The sequence below is a fragment of the Balaenoptera borealis genome (genome assembly GCF_965194805.1).
Source record: "Balaenoptera borealis genome assembly, chromosome: 12".
Lineage (NCBI taxonomy): Eukaryota > Metazoa > Chordata > Mammalia > Artiodactyla > Balaenopteridae > Balaenoptera > Balaenoptera borealis.
In genome coordinates, this window is record NC_138869.1 from 87,764,640 (window position 1) to 87,786,349 (window position 21,710).

Consider the following 21,710-nt stretch of genomic DNA (forward strand, 5'->3'; position numbering starts at 1 on the left):
CCCGCTACCTTTCTCCAGGTTCTCAGTTCGGTCCGCCAACGGACGTATAAAGGCCTGCATCTGGGAGGCCTGGAAGTTAACCTTTGTTAAGCCTCGAGGTTTTCGGCATGTCTGGTCGCGGCAAAGGCGGTAAGGGCCTTGGAAAAGGGGGCGCCAAGCGTCACCGCAAAGTTCTGCGTGATAATATCCAGGGCATCACAAAGCCTGCTATTCGACGCTTGGCTCGGCGTGGCGGTGTGAAGCGTATTTCTGGTCTTATTTACGAGGAGACTCGCGGGGTGCTGAAGGTGTTTCTGGAAAACGTAATCCGGGACGCCGTCACCTACACAGAGCACGCCAAGCGCAAGACTGTTACTGCCATGGATGTCGTCTACGCGCTCAAGCGCCAGGGACGTACTCTCTACGGCTTCGGCGGCTGAGTGTTCGCGCTCTTTGTTCAACAAAAGGCCCTTTTCAGGGCCCCCATCTTTTCATCTGAGGAGCCGTGATGCTGGTTTGTTTTGAGCTTTTTCACGCTTCACATTCTCTACATCCTTGGCTCTTCGTTTTGCTCTTTATCCTTAACTATTTAGGAGCACAGCTTACACCCTTTACTGTGAAAGTTCCTTTGCTTGAGCACAGAAAGCTTAGATGGTCATAAGCTGGAAGCAAACGGATCACCCAAATACATGTGACTTGAAAGTTTTACCAGAGTGACATTTCTCTTTGTAGATGGAGTGCAAGCGAATGTTTAGAAAGGGATGGAAAAGAAGTGCACCTGGCTCCTCACTAATTCGTGGCATATTTAGTATACATAAGGCCTTACGATTCGATCACAATAACCTATTCTAGCTCCATGTGTTCTCTGCTCAAGAAACAAACCCGTGGCTGTTAAATAGGCTTTAACACTTAAGTATGGAAGGCTGATAAAGGACAGGCTCACTGTAATATCTCACAGAATAGTTAGTGAGGGTGGGATGTGATTAAAAGGCGTGAACTAAATTATAAAAAAAACAAGGTCGCATTACAGAAGTGTTCTCTACGATGAAAAAATACAGGGCAGCCCTCTAAGCTAGGAGACCTAATTAAAAAAAGATCCTTGGTAGAGTTTTTCCTAACAGATTAGGAAATCCAGACCTAACCTCAAAGGATGCCTTAGTATCTTCCCACAGGTCTTAGAAGCTATAGGAAAAAATCCAAAGCCAAAGGTGAAAGCTTGACTAATGCAGAGACACAAACTAAAGGACAACTGCCCACATGTACAAAAAATGAGAAAACAATGACCAGATTTACATATTTTATAGCTGAAGTTAAAAATTTCTTTGCCTCACCAGTAGTTAATCTTCATAATGTCAAGTGCTAAACACTCATCTAGCCAGTCTCCCAACTCAGGAATGTTTCCTCTTTGAAATACAATCAAGGAAGATAACACAATCTCTGTTCCAAAAAGAGACAGGCCTAACTTCCCTTATCACAAGATTCCAAATTGCTAAGCCTACATAATGTTTGAAAGGGTTGTACCCATTTAGCTGTATAAAAGAGATTTCCCTCCTTGCTTTGCAATCCCTTTAGCAAATTGCCTGTGACATGCTTCACATTCTGGTTTAATGCTTATGCAATAGTAAAACTTTTCTGTTCCTACTCCCTTTTTGGAGAGCTTTTCTGAATTGGGAGATTTTGCTTTTAATTATATTTCCCCAGCATTTTCTGAGGGTCTATTACTATTTGTGGCTTTCCATTGATTTCTCGAATAATTTTGACAAAAGTCTCCCAGTTCTTTAAAAAAGAAAAAAGAAAAAAAAAAACATCAAAAAAAATCCCTAAGTATTCTGTGCATAGTTTAAATGCTATCTTATACCCAATATTTTAGTATTTGGCTGTAGAAATCTCTTATTACATTCATAGCCTGATTTCTTTTTGATATTACTTTTTCTAAATCCAGACCCCCAAATTTTGAATAATGAAGCCATTAAGGTATTATCTATTTATATCTAAATTATTTTTGTTGTTGTGACCACTAGGCCAAACGTAAGGTTTGTTCTCTCATTTATATTTGTAATGAAGCGTATACAGTTGTGAGAATTGTTCTCTATATATTGTGCAATATTTGAAAAAAGAGAGCAAATCAAAAGAGGAAACTATACATCCCTAAGTTAACCAGATAAAATGTTATTGATATAAATGTTTAACAGTTATACTTTTTAAGTTGGGTAGACCATAATTATATGCATATAAAAGACACAAAAACCTGCCAACAGATTTTGTTCCTAGGTATAAATACCTTCTCATTTGGTGACAATAATAGCAAATACTTTATGGCCTATATCAAAGCGCACTGGGAGGTATGTCAATGTCCTCACTATTCATAATACATACCTAAATTGGCGATTCTATCCTACTCCATACTGATAATGTTGATTAATATAATACATTGACCAGACGTTTTCTCTCTTATCATCAACAGATAGTTGCTGGTTTTCTATGCAGTTATCTCTAAAGGGCCCCTGCTACAAAACAGATCTGAAATTGAGTTTTCCAGAAGAAACATCAAAAGAACTTTAATAAATAACTGTACCTGATACTGTCAAGCTCTACCACAGGTCTGATTTAAGATTTTGCAAGCCATATTAGAAGCAGGCTGCTTAACCCAAGATCAACAAAGCAATGATTAATTACTTTTTTTTTTTTTTGGCCACGTGGCGTGAGGGGATTTTAGTCCCCCCCCACCCCAGGGATCGAACCTGTGTCTCCTTCAGTGGAAGCGCGGAACCCTAACCACTGGACCGCCAGGGAATTCCCAAGAATTAATCACTTTGGACTGAATGAACTGATTTGATTGTGGCTAAAGGTCCTTTACTAAAACCTTTTTATATACTTTCAGTTGCTATATTTTTCAAACTGACTCATCAAATTTTAGAAAAATATTCCATTAAAAGAACTTTTGATAAAAAGTAATACTTAACATGACTTTCGAAAATATAAAATATAGATTGATTGGCCCTGTCTACAAAACAATACAGAAGAGTGATGGGATTTTATACAAAATCCTTTTTCATAGGAATGTGGTTATTAATATAGGTTTAGAACCACTCCTCCTTAAACAAGTAAGCCTTCATCCCTTTTTCACAACTATGTCATATTAATAAAAAACAGACCAAGTTAAACAAAAGATAAAAATTTAAATACTCTATTATAAAATACCTATCTAAAGGTCTGAGCATATCTAATCCAATTCTTGATCTTGGCTTCCTAAATATTATGAAATATGTATTTCTTATACTATTTGCAAAGATTTAATTCTGCTACAGAGAAACAAATGTGATGGATGAAACTCATAAGATGCATTAAGTACTGTATAGATAAGTAGTTAGAAAGTAGAGCACATGTGTGTTAAGTATAAGGAGAAAGGACCAGGAGATCTGCACGATCCTGAGGCACTACTTATACCTGATACACCTGGACACTAAATATGCCTGGGTTACATGAGTCACTAAATATTCCTGATACACTAAATATATTTGGGATATGGGGTATCCATTCTGGCCCCCATGCGTCCTTTGCCCAAGATAACACAAATAAAACCCATGGCTATTTGGCAGGCAAATTGGTGAGCAACAGGTGTGGCCAGGGGTAATAATCTCTCTTTGATAGGCCAGGGTCTATCTGTGGACATTCTTGCCCAAACCTGGACTCTGGGCTTCATAACCAAACCATCAGTAAGAAAGGTTGATGCAGCAGAAAGATATCTGAGCATTGTGTAACCCATGATTCAGCTACTGTGGCCTATCTCCTTGAACCCTTACTTTAAGTCTTAACTTACCCTACATCTTTCCCCTTGTCTCAGGTTATGTGTTTAAATTGATTTAAAAAATCATGCATCCCCAACATTTTGATTTAATTTGAGTCTTTTTATGCCATGGGAGAGCTTGCCTGGTAGTGTGTTTGGAGGCTACCAGGGCATCAAAGTACCTTCCCACAGGACAGTGGGGAGTCAAATGTGGAAGTAGGAAAAATATTAAGGAAACTGAAGCCAGTAACCTAGGGGAGAGAAAACGGTCCTCAAGCCAGGGTGGTAGCATAGTGGTACAGAGAATTGATGTTTCCATATATATTTTGAAGGCAAAATCAAGAGGATTTCTAGAAGAATTGAATGGACAAGAATGAAGTAATTATCAACTAAATGGGGGAATGTTTTAATGAAAGATTAGGATGGGGGAGTACTAAGGATTCTATTTTGGACATGTTAACTTTAAGATGTCAAACATCCATGTGAAGAAAAAATATAGGGAACTGTAGGGAATTCTCTGGCTGTCCAGTGGTTCAGACTCGGTGCTTTCACTGCTGAGGCCTGGGTTCAATCCCTAGTGGGGGAACTAAGGTACTGCAAGCCACTCGCCCCCCACCTCACCCCCACAAAAAAAAAAAAAAAAAGAAAAGAAAAAGAAATTGGGTGTATGTCTGTCTGGAGTTTAGGAGAGAAGCCTGGGTTGGCAATATAAAATTGGAAGTCATTAATGTACAGCTGGTATTGAAAGTCTGAACTTGGTGAGATCTTCAAGCGAGTGAGTACAGAAAAAGAAGTAGTAAAAACTTAGCCCTGTATACCCCAACCTTAAGGGTCTGGGGAGAAGAGATGAGCTAGCAATAGATACAGAGCCTCTGGTAAGAGAGAACCAAGTGAAGAAAATATATCAAAGAGAAATTGTAGGGTCAATTATGTCAGTGTTTCCAATAGGTCAAATAAAATGAAGACTAATAATTGGCCATTGGATGTAGAAAAATGATTGTGTATTAGTTTATCTTCTGTCTTTCCCTAGTAAAAAGAGACTGTTTTTTTCCTTGCTGTATCACCAGTGCCAAGTACAATGCCTGAAGCACAGCAGTCATTCAGTAATATTAATGAATAAATGAATTAATTAACTAACATTCCTGATGATATTGACTGAGAGCTTTCCTGTATACTAACTAGGTTAGAGTCCTGAACAAGCAATGAAACTGTGTTAAGTAATACATGCTGATTCTCAGGGTATTTAGTCACAATAATTTTTTCTATTTGTTAAGGTTTTAGTGTAGACTATGTTGTGTTTTTTTGTTTTTTGGTTTTTTTGGTTTTTTTGTCTGCATTGGGTCTTTGTCGCTGCACGTGGGGTTTCTTCAGTTGTGGCGAGCGGGAGAGCAGGGGCTACTCTCTGTTGCAGTATGTGGGCCTCCCACTGCGGCACCTCCTGTTGCGGAGCATGGGTTCCAGGTGCGTGGGCCTCAGTAGTTGCAGCATGTGGGTTCAGTAGTTGCAGCACGTGGGCCCTAGAGCGTGCGGGCTTCAGTAGTTGTGGTGCACGGGCTCAGCGGTTGTGGCTCTCAGGCTCCAGAGTGCAGGGTCAGCAGCTGTGGCACACGGGCTTAGCCGCTCTGCAGTATGTGGGATCCTCCCCGACCAGGGATGGAACGCATGTCCCCTTCATTGGCAGGCAGATCCCCAACTACTGCACCACCAGGGAACTCCTATGGTTTCTTTTTTAAGGGTAGTTTTCCCAGTACAGCTGGAAAGGAAAGCCAAGAGGTTGTCCGTGGTTTCTGATGTCTTGATTCTATAACCGCTGAACCTAGCAGATGTTTATAGCAAGAACTTTTTATGCAACAAACTTTAATCCATTAACAACAGATAAAATAAACCCATGAATTTTGAACTAAATCCTCTCTTGGGAGAAAGGTAAAAACTTGAACTCCTGGACAGGCCCTCTCATTGCGACAAAGGATGATTGATCCTTTGTCCCTTAATTTGGGTCTGAGCTTTGGGTCTGAGAGTTCCACAGCCTTTGAGAGCATTCTCTTAAAGTTGAAATTGATGAAAAGATGGTATTAAAACACCGAGATTTCCCCTTAGATTTGAAAAGGCCTGTGGGACCAGTAGAAATGGGAGGTGCTAATGAGTTGTATTTGAGGTGACCCAATCCTACAGATTCTGATTAACTGGTCTATTGAAAGACCAGTTATTATTTAAACAAACAACTTTTTCATAGTAATTCTTATGTGCCTTCACATAAGAGACAGATCTTTTGTCCACATGATGTCTGAGTTTCTCTTTGGCAGTTAAATCCTATGGCTATTCAGAAAAATGAGATGAGGTTGATAGAAAGTGAGAAAGAGAAAGACAAAAATCGCAGCAAACCTATCCAGTTATGCTGTAATCATCCTCAGAAGGCTAAGGAAGGCTCCTCCTGCCTTTTATTTACCACCCAGAATGTGAGTACAAACGAACAGGTGTGACACAGTAGGAATAATCAAGATAATATCTCCAAGTGCAAAAACTGTTTCAAAAAACATATTGACTTTAGGGTATTTCCCATGGCCCCATAACAGACTAGAGAATCTCAGCTGGAATGTGGTTGTGATGCAATTAGGGATGAGGCATAAATGAGTAATAACTGCTTCACATTGCACTTACTATTTGTCAGGCACTGGTACTTAAGCACTTTTCATTTATCAACTCATTAATCCTCAAAACAATCCTCTGAGCGAGGTATCAATATCATTATCACACAATTGTATAAATGGAGAAACTAAGGCCCAGAAAAGATGTGTAACTTAACCCGTTCTCACCACAAGAGAATGGTGGTATAGGTTTAATCCCAAGCCATCTGCTTCTAATGATTATGCTTAAATGTTTCACCATCTTGCATCCCTTTGGTAGTAAAGTCACAAAACAGGACATTTACATCTCTTAAAATATTTATTTTTATCTTTTACATCCTAAACAGAGAGGTTATTCTTTATGTCGAAAATATATGTGGGTCTGCTTAGCGGTGCCAAATCGGACGATTTTTCACAAGTTGAAAACAAGTACATTTTTCATTAACATGCTTACATTAGTGACAAAAAAATTAAGAAAAATATGTCTAAATAAAACATATGTGCTCTCCATATGTGGACCAGGAATTTTGTACTTTTGCTTTATCTGAATCCATTACTATAACTGTCCCTCCCCAGTTCTTGTCACCAGTGACATTCACCATTTCACCAAATACATAAATTAAGACTTAATGAGCGCCAATTATGAGCCTCGCCTTTTAAAAGCAACCAAAAAAACCCTTTACTCACTTGACTCTATGAGTGGACTAATTTGTATAAAATGTTCTCCCTATCCTTTGTGGTAAATAAGTGATCCAGACCAGCAATAGGCTACTGACTATCCCTCCAGGCACATAGAACATGCCTGCGAGCTTGATTTGACAAGATAGTTATTACCTTTAGAGGGGCAGAGATGTCACTAACTAACCTTAAAGACGAATTCTTTTTCTATAAAACACTTTCCCAGTTTGGGATCTGAATACACTTTTTCCAAGTAACGGTGCCAGACTCGATTGTGTGTGACTTCTTGCCAGTGGTACAGTGTATTAACTGACACAAAGTTACCCCACTTTTCATAGGTGGTTAAATTATAAAAATTACTTTCTAAAAGAAAGTTACGTAGTAGTGAACGTAGGCATCTGCAAGGACTTTCCCCACTACCTCGTTTAGCAAATTACACAACTAAAGACCCCATACCAATTCAGCGACAATATATCCTTAGGTAAGGAATTGACTGGATAGCGATCCTAACGACCCCTGCTGTACCTGGGCGGGATTGGGAACACACGCGTCCCAGAGTAAGCACAAAACAGTTTTGCAGACCAAACTACAATAATCACACTTTTCGTTATTTTAACAACTCCAAGCAATGAAAAACATCAGAATCACAGCTCCTTACAAGGGAAAAGTAGGAAGCCCTGAAAAGGGCCTTTTGTTAAAGGAACAGACACAAAACTAAACACTCAGCCGCCAAAACCATAAAGGGTGCGTCCCTGGCGCTTGAGCGCGTAGACCACATCCATGGCGGTGACAGTCTTGCGCTTGGCGTGCTCGGTGTAAGTGACAGCGTCCCGAATCACGTTCTCCAGGAACACCTTCAGCACCCCGCGGGTCTCCTCGTAGATAAGGCCGGAAATGCGCTTGACGCCACCACGCCGGGCCAGACGCCGAATGGCGGGCTTGGTGATGCCCTGGATATTATCGCGCAGGACCTTGCGGTGGCGTTTGGCGCCCCCCTTTCCGAGACCCTTCCCCCCTTTCCCACGACCCGACATAACGAACACTTGGAAGCCCACCAAAGCCTAGCTTCTACAGTTCGCGGATGCAAGTCTTTATACGTCCGTTAGCGGACCGAACTGAGAACCTGAAGGCGGGAAGTCCCGCCCTAAGGGGGGGGAGGGGAATTTGACCAAAAAAAAAGAAAAAGAGGCTTTCTCTGTTTTTTTGTACTGTTTCACGCTGTGGTAACTTATTTTGTTACCATGTTTTAAGGCTTTAACAATTGCTTTTGAACGCGAACGCAAAACATTAGTGTTGTGGAAAAGGGCAAAACTCGTTATCTCACCACACAGAGATCACTGCTGGTAGCTAATTTGGTATTTTGGTGAATAGATAAAAGCAGATATTCTTTCAAAGAAAATGTATGCAATGCTGCATATGCCCTTTTAAAACCTCTTTACACTGGTATATTTAACTCAATTTCCCTTGAGTTTTTAATAAGTTATTAATATCTGCTTATTATTCCTCCCCATGAATTCTCCATAGCACAGTTTTAAACAATTCCCTAGCAATTCCTTAAACAGCCAGATTTTTAAAATAATTCTTTTCTCCACCAATGAAATGCCTTTAACATCATACTTGGAGCTATTACTAAAATTCTATTCTGTTCTATATACTATGGTTTCCAAAATCTATTTGTTACATTCAGAATTAATTTGGGGATAGATGATTTTTTTTTTGTCTTTTGTTGATCAAGTGGTCAGCAAGCATGATTTATGGATTTATTTGCCAGTGATAAAGTACCCTCTTTAACGTAATTTCTGTAATGTACTGGGGACACTAGTCCTTCCTATTGTGTTTCCATTAAAATGTATTAACATTGTAACTTGTTTCAAGAAAAAAGAAAACGCCTTTGGGTTTTTCAGAGGCACCAGGCATTCCTGCCAACATAGAAAAGTTATAATCATTTCAAAGAGAACTGAAGAGGTGAAGGAAAATTTTTAAAATTTCCAACTCTTTACTCTTAGCCTGGCACAAGAGAAAGGACTCAGGTTTATTTTTCAAACTGCTCTTGTTTACTCCATGACTAAAAGCCATCTAATCCCTTTAACAATGTTTGTCATTTTACAGTTACGTATGAGAGGTGGTGGAGCAAGGTGGGGTAAATTGAAAGGAGAGGGAACTAGGTGAGAAACTAGAAAATGGAACAACCTACATTATGCTGTCTCGCAACTCTTAAGTCATCAAGTCCTGTCAGCACTCTATCTTAAAATTACCCTAGCTTCCAACTATTAAGGCTGAGACTTTAATAATGCATAAAGTTGTGGACCTGTTGCAGCTTAGGGAGGAAGCACTCAAGACACACTGGCTGCGAATTCGGCCTCCTTGTCAGCTAATACCTTCGACTTCTGGATCCTCCAGAAGGAGTAAGTAATTCCTTACTTCAATTTCATAGGCAGTAAGTAGCTAAGTAGATTATTGGATAGGACCCAAAAACTAGGTAGCTTATCGGGATAGGATCCAGAGATAAGATTAAAGAAAACCCCAGGAGTTATTGCGATGCTCTGGCTACTTGCAGTGCAAAGATTTATCTTCAAATACTTCTGCAAACCGAAGGATACATGCATTATTAGTTCTTCATTAAGTACACGAAAGCTACTTATAATAGTGAAAGCCAATTGTAACAAACATGCAAAAATGCATGAGAATCAAGGCTCCCCCAAAAACGTAGAAATTTTTTATCTAAAGCTATACTTACACATTCAAAGAAACATGAAACATTTCAAAACAGACCTAACAACGGACAAGCTCTTTTTCGGAAAGTGTAGGTGGCTCTGAAAAGAGCCATTAGGTGTGAGAAAGTCTGATCAATCGCTCAGCAATCAGTGACTCACTTGGAGCTGGTATACTTGGTGACAGCCTTGGTGCCCTCGGACACGGCGTGCTTGGCCAGCTCGCCGGGCAGCAGCAGGCGCACGGCCGTGTGGATCTCCCTGGAGGTGATGGTCGAGCGCTTGTTGTAATGCGCCAAGCGCGACGCCTCACCCGCGATGCGCTCGAAGATGTCGTTGACAAACGAATTCATAATGCCCATGGCTTTAGACGAGATACCAGTGTCCGGGTGGACCTGCTTCAGCACTTTGTACACGTACACGGAGTAGCTTTCCTTGCGGCTGCGCTTGCGTTTCTTACCATCTTTTTTCTGGGCCTTGGTCACCACCTTCTTGGAACCCTTCTTTGGAGCAGAAGTGGACTTGGCAGACTCCGGCATGGCGAAGAACTGCGATCAAGGTAAAACGAACGATTAAGGAAACCAACAGGTACCTCTTTAAGAACAAGGCTTTATGCAAATGAGGTGCAGTAAAGGTTTCTAGTGATTGGTGATTCTTCTCCAGTGAAGTCATAGCTCAGTTTTGCCCAATCAAGGTAGGCATCCTGAATAATCGCGTTTCCATTGGCCTAAATGAAAGTAAAATGTTAGCCAATCGTATAGCTTCCTTTTCGCTCCTAGCAGGGGGCTATAAAAGCTGCGTTTCTTGGCTTTTGTGTCAGTTATCCCTGAAAGCGTTTATAGGTAAGTAGTTATGTCTGGGCGAGGGAAACAAAGCGGTAAAGCTCGCACAAAGTTTAAGAGTCGCTCGTCGCGGGCCGGGCTCCAATTCCCCGTGGGCCGAGTGCACCGTTTGCTCCGCAAAGGCAACTATGCCGAGCGGGTCGGGGCCGGCGCGCCGTTGTATCTGGCGGCGGTGCTGGAGTACCTGACGGCCGAGATCTTGGAGCTGGCGGGTAACGCGGCCCGCGACAACAAGAAGACGCGCATTATCCCGCGTCACTTGCAGCTGGCCATTCGCAACGACGAGGAGCTCAACAAGCTGCTAGGTAAAGTCACTATCGCGCAGGGTGGTGTCCTGCCTAACATCCAGGCCGTGCTACTGCCCAAGAAGACTGAGAGCCACCACAAGACCAAGTAGGGACTAAGTTTGGAAACACCAAAAGGCTCTTTTCAGAGCCACTTCTATCATCATAAAAAAGGTGACACGACTTGGTACACTTTTAATTTATTCTGTGAAGTACAGTACTGATACTCTCAAATTAGGTTTCAGTCTTAGGGTGTCCTCATCTCTTCTGTTCCATATTTCGGAGTTGGTGTTTAAGAGCCGTTGTCAACAAAATTCACATTTGTGTCAGACTAATTTCAAAATCACTGAAGCTACAAGGTTATTAAGTTAACTCGCCTATGTCCGTATGTGGGAGGTAGGCAAGTGGTATAAATGAGTTTTTATGAAGCCAAAGCATCTGTTGGAGGGACCCTGAAGTGGTTTTTTGTGAATGATACACAAACTCATCTGGGGTGTCAGGAAGATAGTAAATCCTGCATCTTAAAAATTTTGCTCTTAAAGAGTTTTAAAACGCTTAACGATACCCAGTCGTTACCTAGGCTGGAAAAATTAAGTAGATATACAAATAGAACAATTCAAGCTGGACTGTAACAACGATGGTGCTGGATGCTATTGATTCCAAGAGCACTAATGATTAAGACTTACAGTTTGAAAAAAAAAAAGATGAATTCTGAAACAACCAAAGGCCGTTTTCAGAATAATAAAAGATTCTGGTATGTTCGTATTTCTGATCAGGCATAGCAAGGTCCTTTAATTCTATGCTTTAGGAAAGATTTGGAACATATATGCCACTTTGCAGTTTTGCCATTTCAAGAAATGCAGGCACAAAGGCAATTTCTTCTGTTTCCTCTTTTATTAAATTCTAATGCACTTGTTTTCAAAAAATATCACACACTTGGGTACCATGCATTAAGGATACAATGTTAATGAGACGCCGCCGGTCCTAAAGAAAATCTAATGGGGAGAAACAAGAGTAAATAAAGAACAATGTAGCAAGATAAGTAAGCTCAGAATATAAGGGGAGCATAGAGGAGTAAGATCTGTGAGAGGTAACACTTGGTCTGAGGATTAAAGGAAATCGGGAAATAGAGGAAAGTGTAGGGATTCCAGCAGAAAATGAGCGTCACCAAATTCATGGCTTGTGGTATGTGCAGGCAAATGACAAAAAGTTCGATAGTGGCAAATAAAGCAGAGTGGTCACAAGAGAGGAAGAGCCAGAGGGATCTCTAGGCCAGTCCTTTGGTTTCAAATGCTTTATATATACTAATGACTTCCAAATTTTTATGTCCATCCCAGACTTATCTCAAGTTCAGACATACACATACATCTACTTTCTGATATTCTTGTAGATCTCCGGGAAATTCAAAATGTATATCCCAGACTGAACATCATCATCACTACTTTCCCAGTGATTCTTATCTTAGTACTTGGCATCACCATCTACCCATTAGCATGAGCCAAAATGGTCTGGTGTCTGAGTATTCATTTTTGTGAGCCAATTACTATAGCAAAACTCCAAGTTCCTTGTATGGAATGATGAAATTATGTTGAAATTCCAGAAAAGCTTAGGTAGGATAACTGACTACCGGAGTTCAGCACATAGAGAGTTTAGAGACATGGAATATTTGTATCCACATAATTAGAAACGTACACATAACTAGGACTGCTCATTTCCCCTGAATAAATCTTCAAATAATGAGAACTGAAAGATTACTTGGAGAAGCAATATACTGACTGCATATATCCAGGAGAGGGTGCCCTACCCAGCCAGCAGAAAGGGCCATCTCTTGTGGGTCCCTCTTGACTTAATATCTCAGTTCCCCAAGCCAGAAGGCCCTGTTTACACACTCAAGAATACCGATCTGTTTAGAAATTGGCCTTAGATGTGGCAGGGGTGGGGGACGACTGCTTCCCATCAAATCTTTTTTCCCATAGGAAGGCTGATTCCTGGGAGGGGACACTCAATTACTTTTTGCTTATGGTGTTAATCCAAGTAGAAAGCATTAGATCATTTTAACTTGGTAAAATATTAGCATCACCCTAAATCCCATGTGGAAATCATAGGTCCTGCATTTCACAAGCCCCCTCAGAAAAGGAATGGGCATGATCACATCTGACAGTCTAATCATAGCAGTAATGTGTTTTCTAACTAAGAGAAATTAGGAATGTAAGGAAGGTCTAACCACTTGTTTTACTAAGTTGGGAGATGGAAATAACACATACACCTGGTACTTAGAAAATCAAAATGTATAAAGTCCATCTGTCTCCCACAAGCAAAGGTAGTAGCAGTAATTAGCAGGGAAACAGTCCTTTTTCAGTGTGCATATGGGCGGCTCTGAAAAGAGCCTTTTGGGGTGAATGGGAGACCTTCAGGCTCACGCCCTCTCCCCGCGGATGCGGCGGGCGAGCTGGATGTCCTTGGGCATGATGGTGACGCGCTTGGCGTGGATGGCACACAGGTTGGTGTCCTCGAAGAGCCCCACCAGGTAGGCCTCGCACGCCTCCTGCAGCGCCATCACGGCCGAGCTCTGGAAGCGCAAGTCGGTCTTGAAGTCCTGCGCGATCTCGCGCACCAACCGCTGGAACGGCAGCTTGCGGATCAGCAGCTCCGTGGACTTCTGGTAGCGGCGGATCTCGCGCAGGGCCACCGTGCCGGGCCGGTAGCGGTGCGGCTTCTTCACGCCGCCCGTGGCCGGCGCACTCTTCCGGGCCGCTTTGGTGGCCAGCTGCTTGCGCGGCGCCTTACCGCCTGTGGACTTGCGAGCGGTCTGCTTAGTGCGAGCCATGGCTAGATGATTCAGCTAGCATACAGGCGCCGCCTGGCCACCTATTTATAGCGAGAGTCACAAGCTGATTGGACAAAACGAGACCAGGACTATCCAACCGGTAACCGTACTGGTTAGGACTCGAAAATTTTATTTGTAGTTCCCGCAATCCTCCGATAGTCTCAGTTATCTGTGGCCTCAATTTTTTTTTCATTTTTCCTGTAAAGTTGTTTGCTCTGTAACAGCAATTTCCAGTAGAAATAAATACAAGCTACATAAAAAACGGAAACTTTTCTAGCAACATTAGAACAAAATAAAAACAGAAGAAATTATTTTTAATAGTATTCTGTTTAACCCCATATATCTAAAATATTCATTTCAACATGTAATCAATATAATTGTTAGATATTTCACTTTTTTTTTATTTTGCACTGTTTGAAATCCAGTGTGTATATTACTTGTCCACTACTTTGTTCAAACTAGCCACATATCCAGTGATCAGTGGCCACAATTGGTTAATAGCAACGCTGTACCATCACCCCTCAGCTTTCCTTCAAACACGAATTTTAAGAACTTTTAAATTTTTTTCAGTAAGTGCAATCTGATTTGCATGTGAGGAATTAAAGGGTTAATAACTTCATAGGGAAACTCATCCTTACATGAACTTCTTTTCATTGTTAGTTAATATAAAACAATTCCATTGCAGCACAATTTATTTTTCTATTTTAAGAATGTAATTCCTTTGTTTTTAAAGAATCTAATTCCCCACCAGTAACCTATGTTTACCGCAAGCTACACACCCCTTGAGTTTGCATCTACATCCAATAGTTCCTTAGCAACTGGCAGAACCTTAGGAGAGCCTCCTTGCCTGGCATCTGATACATCTGATCCTCCCCCTCCCCCCAGGGCCTAGAAATTACCAAGGCAAGCTATTTTTTTTTTTTTTTAAGGAAAAAATGATCTAATCCCATCAGTACAAGGTCTTTTAACAATAAAAAGACCAAGAAAACGGCATTTTAAAACTAGAATATCGCATTTTTATCCTGAAACGAATGATCATCGACTTATATAGACACCTGTTTGTATGGATGGGTGCAAGGGAGCTTGGAAAATACTTGAGAACCCAATAATAAACAATGAGTATAATTGCCAGGCACCTCAGCTAACGTTTCCGATAAGAAGCCTGAGTATTTAAATTTTCCTTAATCAGCAATGTAAAAGGTAATGCACACTGACGTGAAATTAGGTCTTTCTCAGAAATCTTACGGCTCCAAAAATGGCCTTTGACCTAAGATACAGGTTTGGTTTGATCCCTGAATACTCAGGATGTCTAGAACCCAGAAAACAAAAATGTCTTAAAACTGCCACAAAAAGGCACATTGACCTTCCACCAGAAGTTTGTGCTTTCCAGAGGTTCGTGATGGGTAGAGGTGAAGGTGACAATACTTAAGAATGACTCACTCCACATAACCCCTCAAATCTGCCAATGCTGATGAATCAAAGTTTATAGGTTATTTCACACACTTTAACATGGAGTGGAAATCACTTCCTAACACAAGTTTTGAGGTTCATGTAATTCACCTATAATGGTCCGAAGTATTATCTAGAGCACAAGAAACTTTGTAAGCTTAGTGTTCAGCTCTTCCCAGAAAACTGTAGGTGGCTCTGAAAAGAGCCTTTGGTTTGATTGAGAAACTTGAGCTGCATTAAACTAATCCAGACTTCTATTTGCCTTTGGCCTTGTGGTGGCTCTCAGTCTTCTTGGGCAGCAGCACGGCCTGGATGTTGGGCAAGACACCACCCTGCGCGATGGTGACTTTACCCAGCAGCTTGTTGAGCTCCTCGTCGTTGCGGATGGCCAGCTGCAGGTGGCGCGGAATAATACGCGTCTTCTTGTTGTCGCGGGCCGCGTTGCCCGCCAGCTCCAAGATCTCGGCCGTCAGGTACTCCAGCACCGCCGCCAGGTACACCGGCGCGCCGGCCCCGACTCGCTCGGCGTAGTTGCCCTTGCGGAGAAGACGGTGCACTCGGCCCACAGGGAACTGAAGCCCGGCCCGCGAAGAGCGAGTCTTAGCCTTGGCGCGAGCCTTACCGCCTTGTTTGCCTCGCCCGGACATGGTTCGGAATCAACGACCGCTATCACAGATAACGAGCAAGAACTTTATAACGCATATTTTATAGGCCCTGCTAGGCGCGAAAAGGAAGCTGTACGATTGGCTAACATTTTACTTTCATTTAGGCCAATGGAAACGCGACTATGCAGGATGCCTACCTCGGTTGGGCAAAAATTGAGCTAAGACGTCATTGGAGAAAATCACCAATCACCAGAAACCTTTATCCCGCCTCATTTGCATAAACCCTTGTTGTTAAAGAAGTGCCTTTTATTTTTTCGGCGTTTTGTTTCATTTCGATCGCAGTACTTCAGCGTGCCTGAGCCTGCCAAGTCCACTCGTGTCCTGAATAAGGGCTCGAAGAAGGCGGTGACCAAGGCGCCGAAGAAGGATGGCAAGAAGCGCAAACGCAGCCGCAAGCAGAGCTACTCCGTGTACGTGTACAAGGTGCTGAAACAGGTTCACCCGGACACTGGCATCTCATCCAAGGCCATAGGCATCATGAATTCGTTCGCTAACGACATCTTCGAGCGCATCGCGGGCGAGGCGTCGCGCCTGGCGCATTACGCTCGACCATCACATCCAGGGAGATCCAGACGGCTGTTCGCGTGCTGCTGCCTGGAGAGCTGGCCAAGCACGCAGTGTATGAGGGCACCAAGGCTGTCACCAAGTACACCAGCTCCAAGTAAATGTGTTTATAGGCGTTGCCAAACCCAAAGGCTCTTTTCAGAGCTGCTTAACACTTCTCAAAAAAGAGCTGGGGCGCCTTGCCTGTCATTTCCGTGCGGGGGGTGGAGGGGGCGGAGAGAGAGAGGAGGAGGAGGAGGTGTCTTTGCTGGATCTGGGTAATATTTGAGGAAGTGACGTTTAACCCAAATTTGGTGTTAATCTGACAAATGTTCAGACAAGAAAGTGCATTTTTGCGAGCATTTCTGGTGTCAACACTACGTTCTTTGATTCATCTAGCCTGTCTCCCCGTCTTTTGACTGGACAGACAATATCTGAAAACCTCGAGAGCAACAATGACAACACCAGGGAAATCCAGGAAGTCACTGGACTGGTTCCCTTTAGATACTAGTTTAATTTCACAGTTAGGAAGCCCCAAATTAAAATGTTTGCCGTTTAGCACATTCTAAAAGTGCGCCTGGGAGCCTGTAAGCATTGTGAATGGAAGCCATTTTTACGTGTACAGGAACTCCAGACCCATTCACTGCATAGCCCTTTTTCTCGTATCACTTTGCAGCAGACCACGATGCCGTACACTACTGCAGGAACTAAGGAACAAGACCAGCTACAATATGTGATCTGAACAGCTAACTCCTTAAAAGAAAAGATAGGTACCCCTGAAAAGAGCTTTTACAATTGAAAACGGCAATACAAGATACAATGCAGTCAGCCGCCAAAGCCATAGTGGGTGTGTCCCTGGAGCTTGAGAGAACAAAGTCTACAGCGGTGACCGTTTTGCGCTTGGCACGTTGGGTGTAGGTTATGGCGTCATGGTCACATTTCATAGTAAGACCTTCAGCACCCCGCGGGTCTCTGTAGACGAGACCGGAGATGCACTTGACTCCACCCTGGATGTTGGCACACAGGACCTTACCGTGGCTCTTAGCACCACCATTAACCCTAGCCCCTCCCCGCCTTGCCGCGGCCTTGCCATGTTGAGAGTACAGATAAATCAAAACTCTAAAGACAACAGTGGAAAAAAAGTGTACTCAAGGCGGGGGATGGGGGGGGGGGTGGGGGGTGGGGCGGGGGCAGCCGTTTATTTGAATTCTTCGGACCAAATTGAAAACTAGAGAAACCCGAGCGGGGAAGACTCGCATTTCTCGCTCCGCCCCTTCCTTGTTCCAAACAAAGGCGGAGAAGGAAGTACCCTCTACGCCCGAAGTAGCTGAGTTCATCTTGGATAAGGTGAGGCCTAAGGTGCGGTGCCCTTGGAGGGAAGAAAAGGTGCTGTGGACTCAGAGATGTATTTTAGGCACGAAAAAGAGATTAACCAGAGAATGCGGAATGTGCTGCATGGCCTAGGGGCAGGGATGGATGGAGGCTCTTTTTAATTGGGCCCGTTTTAAGCACTTTGAATTTTGAATCACATGTACACATTGTCCATAAATAAACAAAACACACATAAGATAATAAATGCTTCAGTAGAGATGTGCATGGAAAGCCCAAGGAGCACAGAATAAATAATATTACCAATAGAGGAGGGTGGTGTACAAAACAGCATTCTGGGCACTTGAAGTAAGAAAGTAGATATCACATTCAAGGCATCGGAAATGGTTAGTGGGACTAAAATCTACAGGAGTGGGCTTCTCAAAACGATGACAGGATTTCAGTATAAAACCACTAGGTATGAACCATGAAACGTTTATCAAATAAGGTTCTGAAATATTCACGATTCAAGATGCCAATTTAGCGTTGTATGGTTATTTAAATGAAGCAGACTCTCACGTTACTTGTTAAATTAATCTAGCAGTCATAGGAGTTTCTTTGTTCCTCTGAGCATGAAGGAGAAGAAGAAAGTACCACTGGTCCGTTTTGGAACTAGTAGTCCTCTTTTTAACCAGCTGAAAAGAGATGTCAAATTCAACATTGTTACCTTTGCAGCCAGCCAGGGGATCAGAATTGCAAACTGCATAGATCTATATCTAAGGAATATGCGACAATGTCTAATGTTTGGGCTTCCTAGGAGATCTCTTACAAATCAAATGAGACTCCCACATTTTTATTCACTGAGAACAGACAACTCGGTGGTAGTTTTGAATACCGGCAGAGAATTCCATATTGGACAGGAGAAAGAGAATCTGACAACTCTTTACATCACATTCTTTTGACTACTTTTATGAAGGAGGATTGGAACTGTAATTTCAGGGTAGAGGAACATCTTGGTTTTTTGAGAATCATTAATTATAGACTTTCATTTTTAAGGTTAGGTTCTGAAATTTAAGTAGTTAATATTATAAGAAAGAGCAGGCCTGAGTTCATATTTTACATGAAAAATAGAAAAAAGACTGCAGAGGATTTTAGCCTTCAAAAGGGCTTTATCTTCCACCATCCAGGAAGTCTTCTCTACTGTACAGATTGGCTTATTGTCAATAAGGGTATTCTTTGTTTTTTGTTATTTTCATATGTTTAGTAGGTACATTCCTCACCTTCGTTCATGCAAGTTTTTTAATAAATTTGTTTTCTATAACCTCATATTCTTCTATGAGAACCTACTGTTTAGTCTGTCTCAGCAGGTTTATAAGATAGAAGTTGTAACAGAGATGCGATAATCCATAGAGCTTAAGGAGGGCCTGCTTTCCTTAAGGAGAAACCTGACTTTCTCCCCTAGCCTGTCTTCCTCTGCAGTGTTTCCATGAGCCTTAGTTGTTATAAACTGGAAGTAGCAATGGAATGCTTCAAGCTGGGACTTTATTAGGATTCTTACATCTGAGGAATATATTCACGATAACAAAACTCACAAGAGATACTCATCAAACTAGAATTCACTATATTAGTTGTAATGAGAAGTATGCCTGGCCTGACTGACCAATTTATTGGTCATAAATTGCTTTAGTAAGTTAAGAAAGTAAATGAAGTAGCCTGATTCCTAAGGAACATTTTCATAAATCTTTAACAGCACTATAACTTCTCTCTCTTTATTCTTGGTATAATTGTATCTTAAACAGTCACACTTGCAATCTAGCATGAATTACTTGTCTCCCTGGAGGATTTTGAGGTAGAGGTCACCAACAATCCTCACACCTCACCTTTCTTTGCTCAGATTCTAGCATTCCATCTCAACTCCCGTGCACATACCTGTCATTAAATTGTTGGAATTTCACTTTTATATCATTTTACATTTGACTGCATGATTTCTTAATATCTGAGAAACATTAGAGCTTTGGAAGTGCTTTCAAAGAACCTCATCCATCTATTCCTGCTCCTGTTATGACCAGGTTCTATTTCTGTACCCTTTCTTCAACTTCTGGGAAAGAACTCCACGTAAGGTTTATAAAACTGAATTCCCAGATGAGAGCCCCCAAAGATGCACTTACATATGGGAGAGGTTAGCACCCTTCAGGCTCTCAAATGTGTTGATTTAGAATCTCAATATCTGTGTGTACAAAAAAGACTACAGACTTAGAATTTTAAAACAAAACTTTGTCATTTATAAAACTGTGCTGCAGGAAGAAAGGAAAAGGGGTGAGAAGGAGACCTGCAAGCTTAACCAAGCAGATGAGTCCAACCTCTCGTTTAGTGGCCCCCAGGTTTTCCTCTCCCTCTCCATGCAATGAAGGTAGGAGTTAGAACTCTTAGATACCAAGACCATGTTTCCTTGGCAAAACAAGACAAAACAAAACAAAATACCAGAAAATGGATGATCTGAGGTCACCGAGGGGTGACTTCACTACCACAAAGGTGCAAATGCCATTCTGGTCACTGTGCGATCACAGACAAGTCAGTGAAACTCATTGTACCAGTTTCCTTATCTGCAAAACAGGGGTAGAAACCCAGCCCAGTTTCATCAAAAAGTTGTTTGGATCGAATAAGACAATATATGTATCAGGGAAATAATTAAGCATCATTCAATAAGGGAAGAAGAATTATATAGAAAGTATTGCCAATTCCAGTTATAAATCAGGCATATAATTGTAGAGCCAATGATTTTATGTGACCCAATCAGCCAGCAGAAGGGAAATTACTTTATTTCATCATCAAGTATTTGTTAAGCACCTATGATTATGTGACAAGCACTATGCTAGTATGGAGGATACACAGTGAAAAAAAGCCTGTGAAAGTTCCTGCTCTTGTGGCACTTTGAGGGGAGGGGTAAGCTAGGCAATAAAAGAATAAATTAATAAAATTCTTAATATATCAGCTCCTTAGTCAGTGATTTGGATAAAAATAAAGCAGGAAAGGGGATAGGAAGTTGGGGATCTCAATTTTAAGGAGGGTATGCAGACAAGGCGTCGTGGAGGAGTCATTGGCATAAAGTGCTGAGTCACTACCTGGAGGAATCTGTTCCAGGCAAAAGGAACAAGTACCCAAGTCAGGTACTTAGTGTGTTCTGGGAACTGCAAGAGGCCGTTGTGGCTGGGGAAAGGGAGCTATGGGGTGAGCAGTTTTGAGCTTCTTGTGTCTTTTTCTCTTAGTCCAACTTAATTTCTGCACAGAGCCTTGACAGCCTGCATGTTTTCTAAATAGCTGCTGAAAAAAATGCCCTGCAAAGCAAGACGAGATGGCGCCACCTCTGCTAGGCTCTAGATCCAGGAAATCAAACAGTATTATTGCAAAACCATCCCGAAAGAGGTGAATTCCAACAAAGGAGTCTTGTTCTCAGCCATACCCCAAGCACAGAGCCTGGAATGTTCACTCAGTGAATGACACCCCAACAAATGTTTTTTTACAGCTTAGTATAATAACCGTACATAGCACTTAGGTGGTGTCTTTAGGGAAGTTTTCTTATCTCTAATCATCCCACTCTCACAAAACCCCACGCAAGCCCAACAATTTTGTAAACAATCATCATTTTTGAAAACATATGACAAACTTATATAGCTCCATAAGAAGACACTGATGTTCACTAAAGCATTACTTATAATGGCAAAAAATTGGGGACAGTCCTACTGGGTAAAACTAAGGGAGTAGATCAGGAAAATTCCTGTTTCTAGAGTTGTTCAGGTTACTGTTATTGCATAATAAGCAGCCCAAGCTCGGTGGCACAAAACATTTTATTATGTTCATGGATTCTGTGATCAGGAACTAGGTCAGAGCACAGCAGGAATGGCTGTCTGCTCCAAGATGTCTGGGGCCCCAGGTGGAGGATCACTGACTTGTGATTCTTGGGACAGCCGCTGAGGTCTGGAATCGTCTGGAAACATCTTCACTCACGTGTCTGG

At 42.0% G+C, this 21,710-nt stretch overlaps 5 protein-coding genes and 2 pseudogenes across 7 annotated transcripts; 3 read left to right on the forward strand and 4 right to left on the reverse strand.

Moving 5' to 3' along the window:
• Positions 1-21: 21 nt before the first annotated feature.
• On the forward strand, positions 22-2,944 carry LOC309607923 (histone H4). Its single transcript, XM_082347075.1, has 2 exons — positions 22-493; positions 2,444-2,944. Exon 1 carries the CDS (start codon positions 108-110, stop codon positions 417-419), a length of 312 nt encoding a protein of 103 aa, XP_082203201.1. The 5' UTR covers positions 22-107; the 3' UTR covers positions 420-493; positions 2,444-2,944.
• LOC309607905 (histone H2B type 1-C/E/F/G/I-like) lies at positions 2,943-10,342 on the reverse strand. Its single transcript, XM_082347053.1, has 2 exons — positions 9,942-10,342; positions 2,943-5,519 (listed from the first exon to the last, which is right to left on the reverse strand). Exons 1-2 carry the CDS (start codon positions 10,316-10,318, stop codon positions 5,438-5,440), a joined length of 459 nt encoding a protein of 152 aa, XP_082203179.1. The 5' UTR covers positions 10,319-10,342; the 3' UTR covers positions 2,943-5,437.
• LOC309607924 (histone H4) lies at positions 5,438-9,934 on the reverse strand. Its single transcript, XM_082347076.1, has one exon. The coding sequence runs from the start codon at positions 8,100-8,102 to the stop codon at positions 7,791-7,793; it is 312 nt and encodes a 103-aa protein (XP_082203202.1). The 5' UTR covers positions 8,103-9,934; the 3' UTR covers positions 5,438-7,790.
• Positions 10,343-10,631: 289 nt separating the features above from the next.
• On the forward strand, positions 10,632-11,023 carry LOC309607916 (histone H2A type 1-J pseudogene; annotated as a pseudogene). Its single transcript has one exon. The product of its transcript is annotated as a histone H2A type 1-J pseudogene (transcript).
• A 2,275-nt stretch (positions 11,024-13,298) lies between these two features.
• LOC309607909 (histone H3.1) lies at positions 13,299-13,732 on the reverse strand (the record flags this gene model as incomplete). The annotated part of the gene is made up of 1 exon (XM_082347061.1): positions 13,299-13,732. The coding sequence occupies one exon, from the start codon at positions 13,730-13,732 to the stop codon at positions 13,322-13,324; it is 411 nt and encodes a 136-aa protein (XP_082203187.1). The 3' UTR covers positions 13,299-13,321.
• Positions 13,733-13,753: 21 nt separating this feature from the next.
• Positions 13,754-16,111, reverse strand: H2AC13 (H2A clustered histone 13). Its single transcript, XM_082347066.1, has one exon. The coding sequence runs from the start codon at positions 15,826-15,828 to the stop codon at positions 15,436-15,438; it is 393 nt and encodes a 130-aa protein (XP_082203192.1). The 5' UTR covers positions 15,829-16,111; the 3' UTR covers positions 13,754-15,435.
• LOC309608042 (histone H2B type 1-C/E/F/G/I pseudogene) lies at positions 15,969-17,527 on the forward strand (annotated as a pseudogene). Its single transcript has 2 exons — positions 15,969-15,987; positions 16,040-17,527. The product of its transcript is annotated as a histone H2B type 1-C/E/F/G/I pseudogene (transcript).
• Positions 17,528-21,710: the final 4,183 nt, after the last annotated feature.

Excerpts from the sequence above, each read along its gene's own strand:
- LOC309607923 (XM_082347075.1), top strand. The coding sequence starts at position 108 with ATGTCTGGTCGCGGCAAAGGCGGTAAGGGCCTTGGAAAAGGGGGCGCC.
- LOC309607924 (XM_082347076.1), bottom strand. The coding sequence starts at position 8,102 with ATGTCGGGTCGTGGGAAAGGGGGGAAGGGTCTCGGAAAGGGGGGCGCC.
- LOC309607905 (XM_082347053.1), bottom strand. The coding sequence starts at position 10,318 with ATGCCGGAGTCTGCCAAGTCCACTTCTGCTCCAAAGAAGGGTTCCAAG. Across the intron at positions 5,520-9,941 it reads ACCAAGTATACCAGCTCCAA|CTGTACTGGGAAAACTACCC; the intron begins GTGAGTCACTGA and ends TTTCCTTTCCAG.
- H2AC13 (XM_082347066.1), bottom strand. The coding sequence starts at position 15,828 with ATGTCCGGGCGAGGCAAACAAGGCGGTAAGGCTCGCGCCAAGGCTAAG.